Source organism: Mixia osmundae (genome assembly GCF_000708205.1).
Source record: "Mixia osmundae IAM 14324 unplaced genomic scaffold scaffold_6, whole genome shotgun sequence".
NCBI lineage: Eukaryota > Fungi > Basidiomycota > Mixiomycetes > Mixiales > Mixiaceae > Mixia > Mixia osmundae.
In genome coordinates this window covers 397,593-416,901 of record NW_014575558.1, presented here as the reverse complement: position 1 = coordinate 416,901, position 19,309 = coordinate 397,593, and the positions used below count along the sequence as shown (strand labels likewise).

Below are 19,309 nucleotides of genomic sequence, written 5' to 3'. Positions count from 1 at the left end.
ACCCTCGTCATACTGATTCGGTTTGCGGCTCAATCTCGTCGTTGGGTCTTTGTCGCTTTAAGCCACTGGAACCTAGCATTGGCCCTACTCGCGATGCTGTTAGGTTCATGTCACGCTCAGTGAGGATTCTGCCTGATCTCGGGCAAGTTACTTAAGCTTCCCCTATCCTAGATCTGTCTACCTTGATGCAGCAAACACGGAAACCCAATTTGGCGGGCAACATAGTAAGCTACTGCAAGCAAGCAAAGAGTCGTCATTTCCTGATGAGAGCTGACGGTGGCCCAGCTGCGACTGCGACGCCGGGACACGATCGTCAATATCCGCTTTGTCCATCGAGCTACCGTACTCCCACAAAATGTGCGCGATTTTGACTGTCAAAACGTCTGCAGTGAATGGTGCGTGCACCTTGAATGGAAATGCACTCGACATCGCCCGTACATGCGCAGGACAGTGAGGGCTTGACAATGCATTACTGTGGCCCAGTGAGCAGGCTCTTGCTCGTTCCACTGGAAATCAAGCTTGCACGTGGCCTTGGATCGTCGAGATGACAATGGACGAGCTGATATAGTAGCAAACTGTAGCTGTCAACAGTCTGTGTCAACTTGAGTGTGCAGGGCGTCCGTGAGCTCACTTGTTTCTTCCGGCCACGATTGCGGGCACATCGTCTCCGAGTAGCTTGGCTTGCAGGTTATCGTGACTTCCCTGTCTAAGATCTCACCTTCTGCAGCATCTTTGTGAGTACGGGGTGAAATAGACTTTGTCTGTGAAGTGACCTTCGAAATACCGTAGGGCTGCATTGATGATGACATATGCTCGACAGCAAGTTTTGATTATCGCGTCAGCAGCTGGATTAGAGGCGAGGGTGGTGCGATCAATCTCGATGGGAATGATGACTTCGATGGTGACCTGTTCGAGATCCTGACGAAGCTCTGAAGTACGTCGCCAAGTGACGCCGGACGGCATAGGCCAGGCCTCCGACTGCTCTCTTGGTCACAAGGGTCTCTAGGTTCATATACTTGCGCACTTCAGTGAGAACGAGGCCTGCCTCGCGAGAGTTGGTGAGATCCCACGCGAAGGTAAGCGCGTCGTAATTCTGGAGGAATGCTGAGGGCAATGACCGAACGCCGGGGGCCTTTGGCGGTGAGCAAGTGGCGGTCAAGAAGCCCATGCGTAGGCGATAGCTTCGGGTCACAAATGGCAACATGGGCTGAGAGATCAGCTCTACATGATCGTCAAGCTGACAAGGTATGACTGTGCATGCACATAAGTATGCATGCGCGCAAACTTTGGGAGCTGACTTGCCGAAAGGCTCAGGCCAATATGGCTCGCATTCTTCGACGCCTGCATAATTGCATACGAGCTTGAATCCGAAAGAGGCCGGCTGAGTGCGCCAATCACCTGCCGCATTGCCTCAGCGGTGATCAGCTGTGGTAACAAGTGGCAGACGCCTGGGCCAGCCGACGTCGATCTGAAAATCGTATACCGGCCTGCAGCATTGCCTGACGTGACAAATGCCATCAAAACTGGCTGAGTATGTTTAACATGGTCTGGTGACTGACTTGATAATACTTTTCCTGGCTCTGAAGACTGGATCGTCTGTGATGGCAAGAGCGACGAGCACGAGCCAAGCGGTAATTTCAATCTCAAAATGTGTATCTGAGGGTGAAGCGACATATTCGGCAATCGAGGCTACCCAATCAGGTTGAGACAGTGTGATCAATCTGATGTTTTGGTGCAGGGTTCCTACTCGATAGTTCATTTCTGCCATGCTCGGTACCTCGAATAGACTGAGCGGCACCCAACCTGGATCGCCCCTGTTGCCGTGTTGACATCTGCCTTCGGCAGTGAACCGTAGAAGAAACGCATCCCGAGCATGGACAAAGCTGATGATGAGGAAGAAACAAGGCAGAACCATTCGTGTTCGTCGACGGGCTTCTTCTTTGCACATTCTCGGCTAACAACGCGACGATAACCGATCACGGTTTTCCGCCACACCCCTCTCCCTCAATGTCCCTCACAACGATCACGGCTTCTTCGGATGCTCGTCATGCTTGCTTCCTTGCTGACTCTCACCAGCATACTATGTCTTGCATCGGCGCAGGCCCTCCAGCCTCGTTTCTTACAAACTTACACAATCCGCTTCTGGTATACGGCCAGCTGCAGGCCTTTCAGCTTTCAGAAGCCGATCACTTTCGCTCAATCGAGCGCTAAGCCATACAAAGTCACAGTACTGATGACAAAGGTCATCACGAGCACGGGAAGCGCATATTGGCAGCCTAAGATTTCCATCGAGGCGAGCTGCATGTATCGTTCCTACGACCAGACCCAGCTCACGTGATGTTCAGGATCCGCAATGGGTACAAGCCGATCTCGAAACTATAGAGACTACAAGCACAGGCGCGGTCATCAAGGTCGCGTTCAGTGTGGACAATTGGGCGGTCGGACGGGCCGATCTCATCGAATGGGATAATTGCTGCTTACCCATGCTTGAAGTCTTTTTCTGGATACGCACGACCGATAGGACGGTGTCAACGCTCGAGGTGCCGACGTTGCATCTCTTGTGCGGTCAAGACGATCCTGACCTTCCACCCGACGCGTGCGATCTCGAGGCGATCGGCAGCCCGAAAGGTGCTCTGATGTTTCCGGCTACGGATGACACTGATACGGTGTCAGGTATCACGATCTGCCACCCCGGCTTCGAATATGTCATCGGCAATGATGTGCGCCCCGCTGATCAATTGGAGTACTCTTTTAGTGGTAAGCACGCCAAGGCGGCGTTGGACGGTGGCCTGAGGGCCATGTCATCTACAGTTTTCGTGACTGCCAAATGCGATGCAAGCGAATACGAAGAGACAAGTCAAAGGCAAGTCATCGTACAAAGGCCTGGCAAGCGCGATAGACTGCTCGAAATTGCATTTGTGGCGATGCCGCCTGATCTCGCCGAAGAAGAAGAATTCTGGAAGATCCAGTTTGTAGGTCATGCAAATCTATCTGTCAGCAAAGATTGACACTCTCTACAGGATGACTTTGGCGAAGAAGACGTTCATATTACGCCGGTTCATTCGGACGACCAGGGTACTCGGTTTTCAGTAATGATCAACAATGTCCCGGTGACGACCGACAATGTCAATTGGCAAATGTGGCGGAGATGGTACGCTCCAAGGGAAATGCACTTCTTGCGGGCTGATAGTTTTGGTTTGCATCTATGCAGCTGCATCGCCAACGCCTTCTTCACGATCTTCCTCACCGGCGCAACAGGCAAAATTGTCATCGAGACAAGTAGCGTGACGCTATTCTGCAATGGCGCAGGACCGACTGCAGATTGGGAAGAATATGACTGCTCGAGAGCTGATGCCGCATTCCTGCAGCCCAAAGGCAAGCAGCCAGCTCCTTCGTACATGACACATTCTGATCCGAGTAGAGGTTACGCAATGCATGCCGTATGTGTCTATGAAGCTTGTCAAGCCAGAATAGGAAAGTCAGACGATTGCATTCGATCGAGGGCCATTGTTTGTTCGTGGTCGGTGAAGGCAATGACGTGGCAAGTTCTTGCGGAGAATGCGGAGTCGCACTCTCGTGAAATTGCCGGAAAGCCAGCGTTTCCAGCGAGACAGCATGAGGCCTTCAGCTCAGCGATTGCTGAACACTTCGCTGTCGAGGACCCAGCGATATGCCTCCCTATCGAAATCAGCAGAGAGCAGGCTGCCGACAGCCAAGCCTGTGCGTGCCACAGCATCTCCCAAGGTTGGAGCTAACAAAGGCACACATTCCAGCCTGCAAGTCCTAGCTCGGCAGCCCTACTGCAGACAACGACGCTGCCCAATGGCGTCAGAGTGGCGACAGAGTCTACGCCTGGCCACTTCGTCTCCGCAGGCATCTACGTCGACACGGGTTCGCGGTACGAGAACGATCGGACGAGAGGATGCAGCCATGTACTGGACAGGCTAGCCTTCAAGGTAAGCTCTCAATCACGATGATCACACTGGCATGCCTCACATGAGCTATGGCAGAGCACAAAGTCTCGATCTGGCGAGCAAATGTCACAAGAACTCGAATTCCTCGGTGGCCAATTCCTCTCATCCTCCTCTCGAGAGACAATCATGTACCAAGCCTCCTCGTACACCCATAGCCTGCCTAAAGTGATCGCCTTACTTGCCGACACAGTACTGAATCCGCTCATCACTCAACAGGAACTCGACGAACAGCGACAGGCCATCTTTTGGGAGATCAAGGAGATCAAAGCGAAGCCAGAGATGATCCTGCCCGAGATACTCCACGAGACTGCCTTTAGTGGCAACACGCTCGGCAATCCGCTGCTCTGCCCAGACGAGCATCTTGAAAGCATGACGCCAGAAACGTTGAGGGCATTCGTCAAGATGTGGTATAGGCCAGAGCGCATCGTCCTAGCTGGAGCGGGCATCGATCATCAGGCACTGCTCGACATTGGCAGAGAACACTTTGGCCACTTGCCATCGTCCATCACTCCCGCCCAGTCTACGAGTCAGATATTACATCCAAGTCCCGTCTCGAGCAGCAAAGCCAGCGCACCTAGACCATACAAGAACCTATCCACTTCCGCTGCAACAAGAGCACGAGAGGCAGCCGGTGAACTTGCCGATCTCGTAGCATCGGAGGAGTCGGAATATCGCAAACTCGCGATCGCAAAAGCTCGCTACACCGGCGGCACCTGCATCATGGAGAATGATGAGCTCGAGTTCAGCCACATCTACATCGGCTACGAGGGCCTATCAATTCATGATCCAGACATATACGCTCTCGCGACTTTGCAAGTCCTGCTGGGGGGCGGCAGCTCGTTCTCTGCTGGTACGTCATACCTTTCCCTGATATCGAATCAGGCTGATCAATACGCTAGGTGGACCTGGCAAGGGAATGTACTCGCGCTTATATACCTCAGTTCTCAACCAGTATCACACTGTCGATTTTGCAGCTGCTTTCCACCACTGCTACCTCGACTCCGGCCTGTTTGGTCTTGCGCTAGCGGTCGCTCCTAGCTTTGTTCGACAAGCACCCCAGCTCATTGCGCAACAGCTAGATGTCATCACGAGGCCTGCTTACAATGGCATCAGTCTTGCAGAGCTCTCGCGGGCGAGAAATCAGCTCAAAAGCTCTCTCATGATGGCACTCGAGAGCCGGATGGTGCAGGTCGAAGATCTCGGTCGGCAAGTGCAGGTACATGGTCACAAGATTCCCGTCGAAGTCATGTGCGAGCGTATCGACGCAGTCACGCTGGACGATCTACACCGTGTTGCTACGAGGGTTTTGCGACCAGATGCTTCGGCAGGTAGATCTGGTCAGCCCACCATCGTTTTCCAAGGAAACACAAGAGGGCTACCAGATGTCAAGAGCGTACTCAGGAAGTACGGTCTCGCAGGTCGCTAGACGATCACACTCCTCGCAACTGTCAATGTAGATGTGTATCATTGCAATACTTGTTGCAAGACACGCTGCTCATCTGTCGTGAGACAGTGCTGACCATACTCGGTGACGAGAGCTCGATACTGCTCGTATGCTTGGCGAAGCGTTCGCACGACATGCTCCTGCGAGAGACTAGTCAGCTGAAGTTCTCTCGGATTTGATGACTTACGGAGAGGTTCACGCTATAGAGCGCATCATTCTTGATATCCTCGTCAGCCTCGTCCTCTTCGACGAGATCATCGTCATCTCTCCATTGACCATCATGGCCAAGCATCGCAGATAGGTCTAGCGCGTCTTTGTTCTTGGTACTGAAAGCGTCCGTCTCATCCTCCCAGCCCTCGCCATCATCGCCGTCGTCCGACTCGGCATCGGCTTGTAGGGCAGCAGCGACGCTAGAGTCACCCGCGCCTTGCAGATCGCTCAGCAAGATCTTGAGAGCTTTTGCACGGAAAGGGATTTGCTGGAAATGGTCTGGAAGTTGGCGCTTCCTTGCTCGAGTCATGATGGTTGTAGCACTATTGGCATCGAGTATACGCTCGCCCTTGACAAGTAGTGTATCCAGGATGACGTTGTCGCTGAGGAGCAGTATCGCTAGTGCACAGGAGCTGATGCGGATCTGCCAGTAGCCTTGAAAGGTCTCTGCATTATCCGCCCATGCCCTCAGAAAGATCTCGAGGCCATTCTGACCCGAAGGAAGAGACACATAACGTAAGAGCTCGATGGTTTGATCGGCGTTGGCATGCAAAACGTAGGCGATCGGCACAATGAGGCTTTGCGAAAAGGTACCCGTCTCTGCCAGCGCAAGTCTAGTGACGAGCGCGCGTAGCAGGTCTGGCAGAATATCCGATAGCTCCTGGCCGGCTTTGCGCATGACATGCAGTAGCAGATCGCCGACGAACAGACCGGAAGACTCGCTCTGCTCTGGCTGTAATTGACGAGCAATGATCGAAAGCAAGAGCTGCATGCCGGATGCGCCGCTCGGATTGCGGTATGCTACGAGTTCGGGACACGCCTTGCGGACGACGTGGATGAGCGAGGCAATGACGGTCTGCGGCCAGGTCAGCATCAGCACAGGCTACGCACAGATCAGCTTGCCTGGACGATGTTCACGTCAGATGTCTTTGCGCCAATGTCGAGCAATGTAGGAGCGATAGCTGCATACATGCCAAGGCTGAGAGAGCTTCTCTGTCCCGATAGTACATTCTCGAGCAGGCTAGCAGCCGAGGTGGCAAGCACAGCTTGGTCTTGGTCTGTCGAGTCGGCTAGCGCGAGTGCTGCAGTAATACGGGGTGCCGCGTCGCGCACGAGTACTGCATGTACTTCTTCTGAAGGATCTGACGCGAGCTTCTCGAGTAGATCGCCAACAGCATCAGCCACGAAAGGATCTGTGAACTGCTTCTGCCAGGTGTCTAGCGCGATTGCGACGATGACGGACGCGGCTTCGGCGTTCAGCATGCCTTCGCCAAGGCCAATGACAAGTGACATTAGATCGAGCAGTAACGTCAAAGTGTTGTCCGAGGCCGAAGGTAGGAAAGTTGCAAGGTTGTGCAGAATACGCAGCATGCGAGCTTTGACCAGCTGGGGAGCGGAGCGGCAAAACCCTTTCAAAGCTACGAGAGCTGAGATTTTGACCTCGTTGCTCAGCGACGTGGTCTCTAATACTTGGATCGCGCCGTCAATGTACATGTCAAGCTGATCGCTTGGCAAGATGGAACATTGTCTGCTAGCGAAGACCATGACACGGCCTTGCAGCAGAGGCTGACTGGTCGCATTGTAGTAGTTCGAGACCATGCTTCGAAGAAGCGCTTGATCTTCGTGAGCATATGGCGGGGTATCTGAGTCGTCGGGTATAGATTGCAACGTATAGAGTACGGCCTCAAGCGGCTTCCACCAGTCTGCCTGATCAGCTCGTCGCATTTGCTCGCCCTCATTGAGACGAGCTTTGAGCACGGCAGTGAAGGCACTCCCTGAGTTTTGCTTCTGATGGAAATCGAGGAGCGAGGCGAGAAGGTCTTGACTGGCTACTCGAAGACTGTAGCCCGGGTTCTCTTCTTCCTCCTCGGCGGCAAAGCTGTTCGGATCGGTCTGCCAAGCTTCCTCGTCGTCTGTAGTAATCTGGGCATAGAACATCGCAAGCTGATAAGCCTGGCTGAGCAAAGGCGTTGCTGTACGCGTCCGCTCATTGAAGAAGAGTTTGTGAGCAGGCTTCTTCATGAGAGCCGCTCCAATGAATTCGAGACCCCGATTGATATAATCTGATAGCGTCACTGTGACATCGCTGCCTTCATCTGCGCCGATGACGGGCTCCAGCCGCGAATCGTCGAGTTCATCGTTGAGATATATCGAGCGATACAAACCCATGACGGCACTCAAGTCGCGCGTTGCTAGCTCGAGTAGGCGGGGCAAGTATGGAGAAGCAGCCTTTGGGAAATAGGAGAAGGTCCTGAGGAGTCCTTTGAAGATCTCTGAGCGAACCGCTAGCTCTTCCCAGCTCTTCTCGTCGGCAGTGTGTAGATAGGCCATAAGAGGTGTCTCCTCGAGAAGACGAACGAATGCAGAAAGCCACTGGGGCATGATGACGTTGAGTGATTTCTCGACTGCGTCCGGATACGTGTCTTTGACCATGTAGAGCGCAGATAGACACTCTCGAAAGATGGCGATCGTCCGCGAGCGTGTCAACGCTGAGTAGGCTGGAGCAGAGCAGAGGATCTTCAGTAGTGTAGGCAACATGTCATTGGCGACGGGCAGTAGCTGATCCTCAGTCAAATCGCCTTTGACAAAGTCTGCTAGCACGCGCAGTGCCCCATGAACGCTGTCCGATTGCCCCGTCGCCAAGAGCTTGAGTAGTTGATTCATGAGCTCTGGCCATTCGTCTGGCCAGTCGCATTGGCCAAGCAGAGCGATCACGAGTGCCTGTTTGCTCGCCTCAGCTGAGAAAACCCACGACGCGTTTTACTGACGCATGTCGTCCTGATCTTTCGTTGGGAGTCGGATAGGCCTGCAAGCAACGCTTGCCGTATCTGATCTTTGGCCTGCGTCATGGTGTGAGCGGCGACGAGTAGAGCTTGGCCGAAATCACATCATGAGGGGGCGGCGAACCGAGGAAAGAGGCAAAAAAGATGGACCAGTGCTCCTTGACGTATTTGTTGAGGAGCAGACCAGATGCTTGACGAAGCGGAATTTCCAGCTGATGCTCGAGGAGCAGCCGAATGAGTGCCAGAGGAAGCTCTGTAAATTGATCCATGTGAGCCTTGCTATACGCCGAGCTAACGACCTGCCTCCCATGCCAGAGCTCGCAAGGCCGGTGAGCCTCTGCTCTGCTTGAGCTCTGACGGCATTGTCTGCCCCCAAGGTAGCCTGCAGGAGGCTCAGCACTTCATGCTCCATGGGTACGACGGGCGCGAAACGCGAACGCGCAATTAAGCGATTCGCTTCGAATGCATTGCAAACCGCGACGAATATCCCTAAGACAACCACTCATTTTCTAGGCTTCGTCAAATCCTTTATTCAGTTGCGATGTTCTGCTTCGATTGACTCGGAACCGCGTGACTCGCTGAAGAGTCTTACAAAGGCACGCTTCACTTTTGGCGAGAGTGTAAAATGCGCGTCATCAAGTTCTTCCAGCGTCTTGCCGAAGCCCGTCTCGACAGCGAAGAGCCAGTAAAAAGCCGCGCTGAAGAGGAGAAGTGCCATGTAGGGAATGAAAACCCAGATGCCAAGGCTTTTGGTGCTTGACAACGAAATGAGATCGACGAGGAGGTTGATGATCAGGCTGCTTGCGACCGCCCAGGCGCGATGGCGATTCGTCGCGACCTCGCAGACGTAGATCTGCTGCATACCGACCGTATAGGATGCGAAGATTGCCCCAAAAGAGAATCCCATGCCGATACCGGTATGTGCGAGGAAGCGCGAGACGACTTCACCACGATTGAGGGTCGCCTCTATGTCCAGACCAACTGCAAAAGTGACCATAAGAAGCAGAGCCGTCAGAAGACTCGCACCGACCAACAGATACCGCCGGCCAGTTCTTTCGACGAGGATTGCGACACCGATTGCGCCGCCCATCATTGCGAGCGCGTTTGCAAAGTTGAGATAGAGCCCCATGTTGGGACTCTTATAAGCGGAGAGCCTGATCCACTCGACATCTGTGTCATCACAATGAGTGCTACATGCAGAAGAGGCACTCGACGACTCGCATTTCGGGTTGAGCGCGCTCGACTGAATGTCTGTCGGTCTATCAGCTGGACACAATCACATCGGCGGGATACGCACGCCCGCTAGACGATAGAACGAGCACGAGCTGCGGTGCAGCAGTCAGCACATTGCCAGATCAATTGGCACGCCTACCGAAGCGCGATACAGTGCAGTCCATGTTGGTCTTTGACGCCACCAGACTTCCATCAACCTAGCAGCTGTCACCTACGGCAGGCCACAAGCTGCGGAACTCACTGCTGCTTGTTGCTCATGCCTACAAGACGAGTGATCTGTCGTTGGGCGAGATCACCAGCTGGATCATACCGGTGATGATGCTTGAAATAGAGAGCCGATTTTTGTGGCATGCCCTGCGTCCAGAGCCATCTAGGCGATTCCGGAATGGACAGCGAGTACGTGAATAAGATAGCGCTCGGCACGACTTGCAAAGCCAGCGGAAACTGCCAGGCGGAATCGGCGACGTCCGTGCCAGCAGGATAGATCTTATTGAAGCCCACTGGAAGAACAGCGCGTCAGCAGAACGTTGGCGACAAATCGGTCCGACTCGCAAATCGTGACCGCTGATAGGCACCAGCCAATATACCATGCAGCGCCGTAGATACCAAGCATGAGACCCCGCAGCTTTGGTGAGATAATCTCGGCAATGTAGATCGGAGCGGCGACACTGTCTCTTCATCAGCCGCCATCAATAATGAGAGAAGTGGCTTGCCAGCTCATTGCTGAGCCAATGCCGACAATGAAGCGACCTGCAAAAAGCAGCCAGTCTGCCGTTCTGTCAGCGATGCAGCGCCCATAGCATAGCTTCGAAGCTCACGCCACGTAGAAACCGCCGAAAGTACCGCGCCAGTGTCTGCGGCGTGTGATTAGTAAACCGCGAGCGGTATGCCATCAGGTAACTCACAAACGATGATACACCCCCAGAGCAGTGTCTTGCGGCGACCAAAGATATCTGCGATGAAGGCAGCCATAACAGCGCCGAGCATCGAGCCAAACAGGTAGAATTCACGATCGCGCAGTGCCAGCGAATCAAAGCCAGTGAATTGTGCTATACGATCGTTAGCTATCTATAAATGTACGAAACAGTCTCGCTCACTCCTCCCGTCTGTTGTTTGAAGCATGTGTTGATATTGAGCCATTTCGCGAATGCCGACCATGATGGAGCAGGAGTAGCCGTTGCCGATCGAAGCAAAAGAGACGAGAAGGCAATAGGCTGCCATACGTCCCATTGCAGCATTATGAGCACGCCAGGATTTGACGTCCTTTCTTTTGCGAAACTTGTGAAAATGGTAATCGATGCCATGCTGCGTCAAAGCGTCAGCAGCCATCACACATCTCGGATGGCATCCGCGTACTTCGTCGACTTTGAGGATGTCCTTGTACGTCGGCTTGGTGTAATTGATCATCCCATCCGTATCGAGCAACGAGAGGTAAGTCTCTGGCGGGATTTGAGCCTTGGGCTTGCGAGCAGAATGGCAGCGATTAGTAGGATCTCGGTCATATCTGTTCTTGTCGGTAAAGGATGGATTTTCAGCAGTTCTGCCGCGATTGCCATAGCTAGTCCTAGGCTCCACGGCTTCTGGAGACATTGATTCAGCGAGCAGAGAATGCAAAGGCTGCCCATGAATAGTGTTTCGAGGCTTGTAGTTAGACCGAGGATCTGTCTGTCTTCGGTGACAGATGCGAACACGAAAATTCATTTCTCAGACAGTAATGTGATAAGTGGGTCGAAGAGCCCAGGACTCGGTCCTGCTACGCCCTGCAGGATGAATATGGACCGGCGAAGGCAGCGCAGTAGCCGTGTCCTGCGAAGTCGAAGTCTCTGCCCCAATCTCCTCGAGTTCCGCCGTTGTTTGTAGTCTTGATGTCAGTGAGTAAAGCAGCGTGCCGAGGTAAGCGTTGGCTGAGACGGTTCAGTCAATGTTGGGATTAGAGAGGTCGACATACCAACGAAAAAGGGAAAAGGTGCATATTGATGTCGTTTGCCAAACGTGATGGTGATACTGCAGACCAACGCGATGCCCGAGGTGACGAGATTGGTCTCTATTGCGATTCGAGCGAGTCTGTGATAAAGAATCTCAGCGTAGTATGAGCAATCAGGACGGCTAGCCTGCCGTCTAAAGATGTTCTGAGATCCGATGGTGCGGTTTTGCAGAGTGACGCGGCCAATGTAGTACAGCATTGCGAGGAAGGTAATGATATCGATGGCAGCCGGAAGCAGAAGCATCAAGCCAGTGTGGACATGGGAAGTGTGATCGCGAGAAAATCGCTCGGCTTTCCAGATGCGTACAGAGGCAGCCATCGCGGAGCCATTGCTGACCAGCGCACCAATGATGATGATACCCGGAAGCAGAATTGAGTGACGAGACAAGACCCAGACGCGCCAGCCGTAGAAGACCTGCACAGGCAGACTCAAGCTAGCGAGGAAGATCGGATGCAGCGCATAAGGAAGGCCATAGTAGTCGAGCTGGGTGATGTCGTCACGTGCAGAGATGAGCCACATGTCAAGCACTTTGATCTCGCAGACGGTGTCGAGCAGCGAGAAGACTGCGACTGTCCAGACGAGGCATCGGATCGTTGAGGGATCATTGAAGTTGCTGCAGTAGGTCGCTAGCTGATGGGCATTTACGCCATCGAGCAAGAGCTACACGTCATGTCAGTCATGTCGTCTGGCAGCATAGGACAAAACAAACGTTGATCACAACACCAGCAAAGAAGGACGATAGTCTGCTCCGTCGTCATGACAGACCGGTCAGGACTTGAACGGATCACGCACGATTGGAATCCCTCAGTACGCGCTGCGCTTGCCTGCGTCGTGCTTGCCGTCTGTTCTAGGACAGACATTTTCTGAGAGTCTGAAAGGCAGAGCAGGAAAAGGTAGACATTGTTAAAGTGGTGCCGGCGTCACCAGTGTCTCCTGGACTCGCAGCAAGACTCGCTCCGAATTGTGATTGATCGATTGATCGCGCTTGAAAATATACCAACTGCCTTCAGAGAACGCCCAAGGATGCCCACGCTCTCTTTCTTCTCATCCTCCCACGATGCGTCTGCGCAGAGTCATGTATGACACCCTCACTGCTCGCTCACTTGTCAATACAATCTCGAAAGCTCCCACGTTGTGCATCATTTGAAGCCGATCAACACAAGTCCAAGGTGCTCAGACAACGTCGTTCAGCCATCGGCGATGTGGTCTCACGTACCATCACTTGGATTATGTCCGCGCATCGAATGGAAGCGTCCTGCTAATTTTTTGGGCGCGAGCGCGATAAGTGACGTCGACCAATACATCGATGCCTCTGTCCTCATCCACTTTGCCAGGATGTCTAGACACGCTAGCCACACCGTTAGCCACTATTTACCGCGAGTTTCAGAATCCAATCGAACGTCAGTATCATCTTCGACCGTATCTCTGAGAGCAGCAATTTACGCGCAATTCCCGACCAGTCCGGCTCGCTTTCCACTTCTCCCGATGTTCGAGATCCGGTATGCAGACCAAAACGGACCAGCAAGTCACACGAAGCATGGAGGCCTCAGATACTCTCACCGATGGCAGAGCATGGCTTGCTGCTCAAAGTCGATACACGCCGTACTACCTCCTCTTTGTCCTGCTCATTGGGCTTGCCCTCGGCTCTATCGCTACCGTCATCAAGATACTCACAGGCGACTGCTCTCGACGAGCTCGCAATCTGCATTGTGCTGCTCGACGGCAATGCTGGGCAGCCCTCGTGGCTCTCTGGCGTAAATATGCTCACCGACAGTCGCGAATATCTCATTCGCTCCAGCTTCGGGGCGGCATCATCGAAGTAATGTCGATCGTGACTTACGTTCTACTCAACCTTGTGCTCGTCTTTCTCAACAGTCGGTAATTCAGTACGCTCTGTGCAATGACTACTGATGCTTCCTTTAGCCGAGGGTAGCTTAGACCTTCAGGCGCATCATGCCGCACGACTCGCAAACGTCAACGTGCTTCTCGTCATCGCCCTGGCTTCGAAAAACAATGCGATCAGCTGGCTCACCGGCCTCTCTTATCAAACGCTCAATACTCTCCACCGCTGGGCTGCGAGGGTTCTGCTCCTTCTAGCACTCGTACACATAGGTGGGCGCATACGTGTCAATGTGCCGCCGGTCTATTCGACGCAAACCCATCTTCTGCTCATGCAGCCGTCTCACACATGTGGCATCGTCGCTCTTGCAACACTCGTGGGGATCGTAATCCTATCAGCCAGAACTGTCAGGTCTCGGTGGTACCGCTGGTTCATTGGCGGCCACATCATACTCGCCTATATCTTTGTCATCACGCTCATACTACATCGCCCTCAATTCTGTTTGCCGGTAGTCCTAGGCTTTGCCTTGCGTGAGTTGTGCTTTCAACCCCGTGTACATCGACTGAGAGCTGCACAGAGGCACTCGATCGCCTGATCAGGCTTGCAAGGATCATTCACCATGCATACTGTTCTGCAATTACCACGGAAGATGCAGCCACTATCACTAAGTTGGCTGGAGAGCTTCTGCGAGTCAGCGTCAGAACCAAGATGTCGTGGAAACCCGGGCAATTTGTCTACCTGCATCTGCCGGCGGTTGCACCTGGTGGCCATCCCTTCTCGGTGGCAAACATTCCTTCCGATAATGGCGACAACCAACTCGAGCTTCTCATACGTGCACAGGGCGGCCTCACGCGTCGGTTATGGAATCTGCCAGAGCAAGATAGAGACCTCGAAAAGGCAGATTCGGACTCAGCACTACGCCTGCGAAGATGCCTTATCGAGGGGCCATACGGCGCTGCCGAGCACACTCACCACTTTGCAAGCGTTCTACTTATCAGTGGTGGTAGCGGCGTCTCTGTCGCCTTATCACACCTGCTCGACCTTGTTCGCAGATTACGCTCGCAAGCCTCGCCTGAACAGACACGGCGGATTACATTTGTCTGGTCGATCAGGGATCCGTACCATCTTCTCGCTATTGCGGATCGGCTTTGTAGCTGTATCACTAGCCTGCCGGCCAGTAGACTCGACATACAGATTTATTGCACAAGCGCGACTCAAGATCAATGGTTCGATGTCGAGGATCAACTGCCGAGCTGCGAAGAGAAGGATTCGATAAAGCTACGAGCAGGGCGACCTGACCTTGAGGCACTGATCGAGAGTTGCGTACACGCAACAGAACGCGAGCGACAGCTGGCGGTACTGACTTGTGGTCCATACACGCTCACCTCGGCAGTCAGTCGAGCCGTGCAAGATGCCATTTCACCCCGTGCAGTGTTGTACGGCGAGAAGCGTAGATCGATCACATTGCACGAAGAGAGTTTTGGGTAGACGCTTTGCAAGAATATAGGTGTACAGCGCTTGTATTGAAGATTAGCAATGTACAACCTGAGAGCCGTGAAGGCGTGGTATCAAAACGAGCTAAGCGGACACAGCAGGCACGTTGACCGCTTCAATCTCTGCGGTCGGCTCCGTGGCTGGCTGATCAGACATGCCAGAGAGCTTTCGCTCGGCTTCGTTGACTTGCTCCTCCTTTTCCTTGGCACCATCAAGCGAAGATTCGGTGACCTCGATGGCAGGTACTTGTGGTGGCGTAGCATCCGATTTTGCAATCTCTGTCGAGGCAAGAGGGTCCGACTTTTCACGTTTTGGCGATGGAGAGGCAAAGACTTTGGAGCTGAATCTTCGAGCCAAGAGGGCAAGCGAGCGTTTGTCGGACTTTGGCGAGTCTGGTTTAGCAAGATCACCGGCGGCGGATTTGACAGGTACATCGACGGCCTGGTCTACAGTAGCGTCGGGCGATGCCGTAGGCGCGGCGGCTGTGCGGAGTACATCCTTGTCCGCCTCTGTCGTAGGCAAAGAATTGACGCGCGTGTGCTTCTTCTGCTCGCAACTGATTAGTGTCACCTATACTGCCGAGCTCATCGCTTGCCTTTTGAGGAGGAGACTGTAGAGTGGCAATAATGCCTTTGAGCTTGGCAAAGAAAGTCTCCTTTGTTTTGGCTTCTTCCTACGACCAACGAGTCAGAACAACAGAGACAGACGAAAGAGATGTGAAAAACCTTGGTGGCTTCGCTGGCTACAGCTTCGGCATCTTCGCCTGCCTTGCTCGGTTCTTGAGCAGTGTCTTCTTGCCCAGTCGAAGCAGTAGTCTCCTTGTCGGCCGCAACAGGCTCAGAGACCGTCACGGGCTCGGTGTCTGGTTTGGCTGATGCCTCAACGGTAGGTTCGGCAGTCTCGGAAGATGCGCTAGTAGGCTCACTCGCATGTTCCTTCTTGTCCTTGTTGAGCGCGCCGCCCAAGAGAGTACTGAGAATCGACATGCGCTTCTTCTTTGGCTTGACCTCGTCTTTGCCCTCGCCGGGCGGCGCAAGCAAGGCAGTCGTGGCTGACTGTTTGACTTGCTCGTCTGGCTTCACTTGATCGTCATTTGTCTGCTCGACGGGCTCGGCCAATTTGACGGTGGCGGTGTCTGCATCATCTAGCTTGGCCTGCTCGCTGGGTTTGCTATCCCGTCACGTCAGCAAGTGGTAATGCGCATCAGCATGTGGAACCTACCTCAGACTGTCATCGACGACTTGATCGCCAAGAGTGGCATCTGACTTTGTGTGGGCCTGAGCGCCATCGACGGGGTCGTTTGTCGTGAGTGCGATGGCACCCGATTCGCTGGTGGCGGAGACGGTATCGACTGCACCAGTGACCGCCTCAACGGGCTTTGTCTCGGTAAGAACAGTCATGACAGCGATGTACGGTTGCGCGGCAAGCTTGCACAAATGCTTTGTCGCAGGTTGTATGGCTTACGAATGCAGGAGATCGCTTGACAGACCTGCCTTCACCTTTCTTGCAGACACAAGGGCTGACCTCGGCTGTTGTGTTGCTATCTCGCGTGAAGAAGTCGCTTTGTGATTGTCGTGCGTCGTGATCGCGAGAAGGGCGACAGGGTACCCAGACAACCGAAGGCGTCTCACAACGGGTCTAGCCTCGAGATATTGTTTCAGCACAAAGGCACGCCGCGTCACCCGCCAAACGCTTGTTGCTGCGAGTCTCAGGACCAGAGTCGATTCTGAACTGTGGAGGCTAGGACAGGGTCTGTGCATCGTGGAAATCCAGCTTTGCGGAAGAACTTCGCGGCGGCGCGACAGCACGCGTCTGTCGAAGGCGCCACCGCCTAACATCATCATCACCATTGTAAAGTGAGCGAGACCAGCTAATTCTCATCGGTCATATGTGTATGCATGCTTATCAACGATGTGTGGGCATTGCAACATCAGCTTGACTGCTTATAACGTCTTCCTGTCTCCAGAGCGCAGTGACTGTCTTGTGCTGCGTCCAAAAGTCGAGTCCTGCGCCAATGAGGTGTCAGCATGAACCGCAGACATTTGTATGATGAGCTCACCGAGACTGCCGTAGAGCGAATGTCCGCCTAGTACTGAGCCCTTGTTGCCCGACCATGAGAACATCGGCAGAGGAACAGGGATCGGCACATTGATGCCAATCTGACCCGATTCGATCTCCTTTTCGAATTTGCGCGCAGTCGCTCCAGATTGGGTGAAGATTGCAACGCCATTACCATCTGCTCGCTACTTAACATGGTACGCGATCTCTGCGAGAGCCTTACATTTATTGCGATTGATGAGCGCGATTGCCTCGTCGAGATTCTCGGCCTGTACGATCGTCAAGCAAGGTCCAAAGATCTCCTCTCTGTAGGCGATGGACGAAATCAGCGAGCTTCATCCTCTCCAAAGGTACGCACTGATAACAAGACATGCTCGTGTCTGCGTGCAGTATCGTTGGTCCGACCCAGTTGCCGTCGGGGTAGCCTTCTGTCTTTGCTCCACGTCCATCAAGTATGATCTTGCCACCTTGATCTTCGCAAGACTGAATGAGAGACTCTATCCGCGTCTTCGCCATCGGGCTGATCACAGGTCCTCTGATGCGAATGCATGTGTCAATATAGAGCTTGACTTCAGCAAGCGAAGAACGGACAGATCGGCGCCTTGTTCGAAGCCATTGGCCATTTTGAGTTTCTTTGCGCGTTCGACGAGTTGTGGCAACCAAGTCGGTTCACCGATGGACACAACGACAGAAAGTGCCATACATCGCTGGCCAGCAGCTAAGTATACCAGTGAGCACCTATCCTGGACAGCTGCACGAGAGCGCACCTCCAAAGGCAGCGCCTGCGATCGAATTGAGCGCAAAGTTGAGATTCGCGTCAGGCATGAGGATAGCGTGGTCTGCTTGCTATCTTAGCCCACCCTTGTATAAGAGACCAACGATACGCACTCTTTGCGCCTAGATTAGCTTGCACACGCTTGCCTGTAGCACCTGCTCGATCGTAGATGTGCTTGCCTGCCTTGTCCGAGCCGACGAATGTGATTGCTTTGATCCTGGGCTCGTCGCAGAGAAAGTTGACCGTATCTACTGAGCCGTGCATGACACTGAGCACGCCCTTCGGTAGTCCTGCTTGGTCAAATAAGCGCGAGCTTTATGGGCGAAAAGCGGAATGCGTGCCAGCTAGCTCCATGAGTTCGGTAATGATCATGCTCGCGCCAGGATCACGCTCTGACGGCTTGAGGATGAGCGAGTTACCGGCTGCTATTGCCATGGGTATCGACCATAGCGGAATCATAGCCTGCTTTCGCCTCAGCCCACAAATGGACCGCATCGTGAGCAACAAACCGGAAAATTGAAGGGACAGATGGCAGCACCAACGCCAAGAGGCGCTTTGCGTACTTCTGTATCCATATCGCGCGAGACCTCGATCTTGTCGCCCATGAGAAGACTGGGAATGCCGCAGCAGGCATCGACGACTTGCAGACCGCGCAGTACGTCACCCTTTGCATCTGCAAATGTCTTGCCTTGCTCGAGACTGTACGTCGAAGATCAGTCGTGCAGTTCCTACTGATGATGCGACGGACACGATGGAGCGAGCAATATCGTCCATATGCTCGCGCAAGAGGTGCTGAAGCCTGCCACGTCTCATGAGCTTTGCTCGATTCGATAGCGAGCAAGACGCGCTTTAGCATGACGCCCTGACGAGACAGTACGCTGGTGTCTTTCCATCCCAAGTAGGCATCATGAGCCTTGTCGACGGTCAAGCGCATCTCATCTTGAGTTGTCTCCGGCACTTTCGTGAGCAATCTTTGTGTACTCTGCGTCGCGACAGCTAGAGTCAGACTATGGCCGACAGTCTGACACATGTCCGACTTGCTGGATCATACAGGTCAATCCATCGATCTGTCTTGCTGTCTGTCCATTGTCCGTCGATATAGAGCTTCGTCGTTCCACCGGTAGTACTCGTGCCTTTCCATCGGTTGCTTTCCTTTGAATCTGCATGGACATCGGCCAGCCGACCACTAGCCGCTGTTGCGAGACTACGAGCGAGCGGCCTTGCGTGCCTGCGAGCGATGGGAAGCATACTTTGATGCTCGGCAAACAACTCGAGACTGTCGTAGCCGTAGCTATGGGGCAGTGTTTGGTGACCGGATTTCCCTGTCAGATCGCTTATCAAAATCTCACCTCGGTCACTCACCCGCTCCTTGCTCCTGTCCTCGTCGCTGAATCTGCTGTCCATACATTCTTCGACTCAATCTGATGACCATGATCCGGTCACTAATGCTACGAAGTGCTTACACACTCGCACTGTTGACGTGCCTCTGCGTGACAGCAATTGCAACGCCCAT

At 53.6% G+C, this 19,309-nt stretch overlaps 7 protein-coding genes across 7 annotated transcripts; 2 read left to right on the top strand and 5 right to left on the bottom strand.

Annotated features, from left to right (window-relative positions):
- Positions 1-40: 40 nt before the first annotated feature.
- L969DRAFT_88120 (uncharacterized protein) lies at positions 41-1,329 on the bottom strand. Its single transcript, XM_014711905.1, has 5 exons — positions 1,303-1,329; positions 1,025-1,251; positions 774-978; positions 632-721; positions 41-581 (listed from the first exon to the last, which is right to left on the bottom strand). The coding sequence occupies exons 2-5, from the start codon at positions 1,166-1,168 to the stop codon at positions 514-516; spliced, it is 507 nt and encodes a 168-aa protein (XP_014567391.1). The 5' UTR covers positions 1,169-1,251; positions 1,303-1,329; the 3' UTR covers positions 41-513.
- On the bottom strand, positions 954-1,944 carry L969DRAFT_88118 (uncharacterized protein). The gene is made up of 3 exons (XM_014711904.1): positions 1,560-1,944; positions 1,303-1,499; positions 954-1,251 (listed from the first exon to the last, which is right to left on the bottom strand). The coding sequence occupies exons 1-2, from the start codon at positions 1,913-1,915 to the stop codon at positions 1,412-1,414; spliced, it is 444 nt and encodes a 147-aa protein (XP_014567390.1). The 5' UTR covers positions 1,916-1,944; the 3' UTR covers positions 954-1,251; positions 1,303-1,411.
- A 289-nt stretch (positions 1,945-2,233) lies between these two features.
- On the top strand, positions 2,234-5,400 carry L969DRAFT_94973 (uncharacterized protein; the record flags this gene model as incomplete). The annotated part of the gene is made up of 11 exons (XM_014711903.1): positions 2,234-2,293; positions 2,346-2,628; positions 2,674-2,757; positions 2,812-2,972; positions 3,021-3,151; positions 3,212-3,375; positions 3,422-3,440; positions 3,660-3,720; positions 3,774-3,956; positions 4,011-4,824; positions 4,874-5,400. 11 exons carry the CDS (start codon positions 2,234-2,236, stop codon positions 5,398-5,400), a joined length of 2,487 nt encoding a protein of 828 aa, XP_014567389.1.
- A 38-nt stretch (positions 5,401-5,438) lies between these two features.
- On the bottom strand, positions 5,439-12,489 carry L969DRAFT_94972 (uncharacterized protein; the record flags this gene model as incomplete). Its single annotated transcript, XM_014711902.1, has 22 exons — positions 5,439-5,558; positions 5,606-6,484; positions 6,532-8,349; positions 8,397-8,468; positions 8,516-8,664; positions 8,715-8,793; positions 9,004-9,581; positions 9,633-9,662; positions 9,709-9,736; positions 9,784-9,841; positions 9,886-10,144; positions 10,197-10,312; positions 10,358-10,412; positions 10,463-10,498; positions 10,550-10,693; positions 10,742-10,949; positions 11,001-11,224; positions 11,402-11,548; positions 11,593-11,708; positions 11,760-12,289; positions 12,339-12,372; positions 12,422-12,489. The coding sequence occupies 22 exons, from the start codon at positions 12,487-12,489 to the stop codon at positions 5,439-5,441; spliced, it is 5,748 nt and encodes a 1,915-aa protein (XP_014567388.1).
- A 641-nt stretch (positions 12,490-13,130) lies between these two features.
- L969DRAFT_50335 (uncharacterized protein) lies at positions 13,131-14,623 on the top strand (the record flags this gene model as incomplete). Its single annotated transcript, XM_014711901.1, has 5 exons — positions 13,131-13,338; positions 13,553-13,741; positions 13,982-13,999; positions 14,047-14,469; positions 14,550-14,623. 5 exons carry the CDS (start codon positions 13,131-13,133, stop codon positions 14,621-14,623), a joined length of 912 nt encoding a protein of 303 aa, XP_014567387.1.
- A 192-nt stretch (positions 14,624-14,815) lies between these two features.
- L969DRAFT_24375 (uncharacterized protein) lies at positions 14,816-16,737 on the bottom strand. The gene is made up of 4 exons (XM_014711723.1): positions 16,185-16,737; positions 15,689-16,133; positions 15,559-15,636; positions 14,816-15,509 (listed from the first exon to the last, which is right to left on the bottom strand). Exons 1-4 carry the CDS (start codon positions 16,361-16,363, stop codon positions 15,048-15,050), a joined length of 1,164 nt encoding a protein of 387 aa, XP_014567209.1. The 5' UTR covers positions 16,364-16,737; the 3' UTR covers positions 14,816-15,047.
- A 57-nt stretch (positions 16,738-16,794) lies between these two features.
- Positions 16,795-19,309, bottom strand: L969DRAFT_103798 (uncharacterized protein; the record flags this gene model as incomplete). Its single annotated transcript, XM_014711900.1, has 13 exons — positions 16,795-16,969; positions 17,023-17,199; positions 17,245-17,327; positions 17,380-17,556; positions 17,613-17,739; positions 17,789-17,860; positions 17,910-18,086; positions 18,138-18,258; positions 18,306-18,495; positions 18,545-18,595; positions 18,645-18,778; positions 18,823-19,192; positions 19,260-19,309. The coding sequence occupies 13 exons, from the start codon at positions 19,307-19,309 to the stop codon at positions 16,869-16,871; spliced, it is 1,830 nt and encodes a 609-aa protein (XP_014567386.1). The 3' UTR covers positions 16,795-16,868.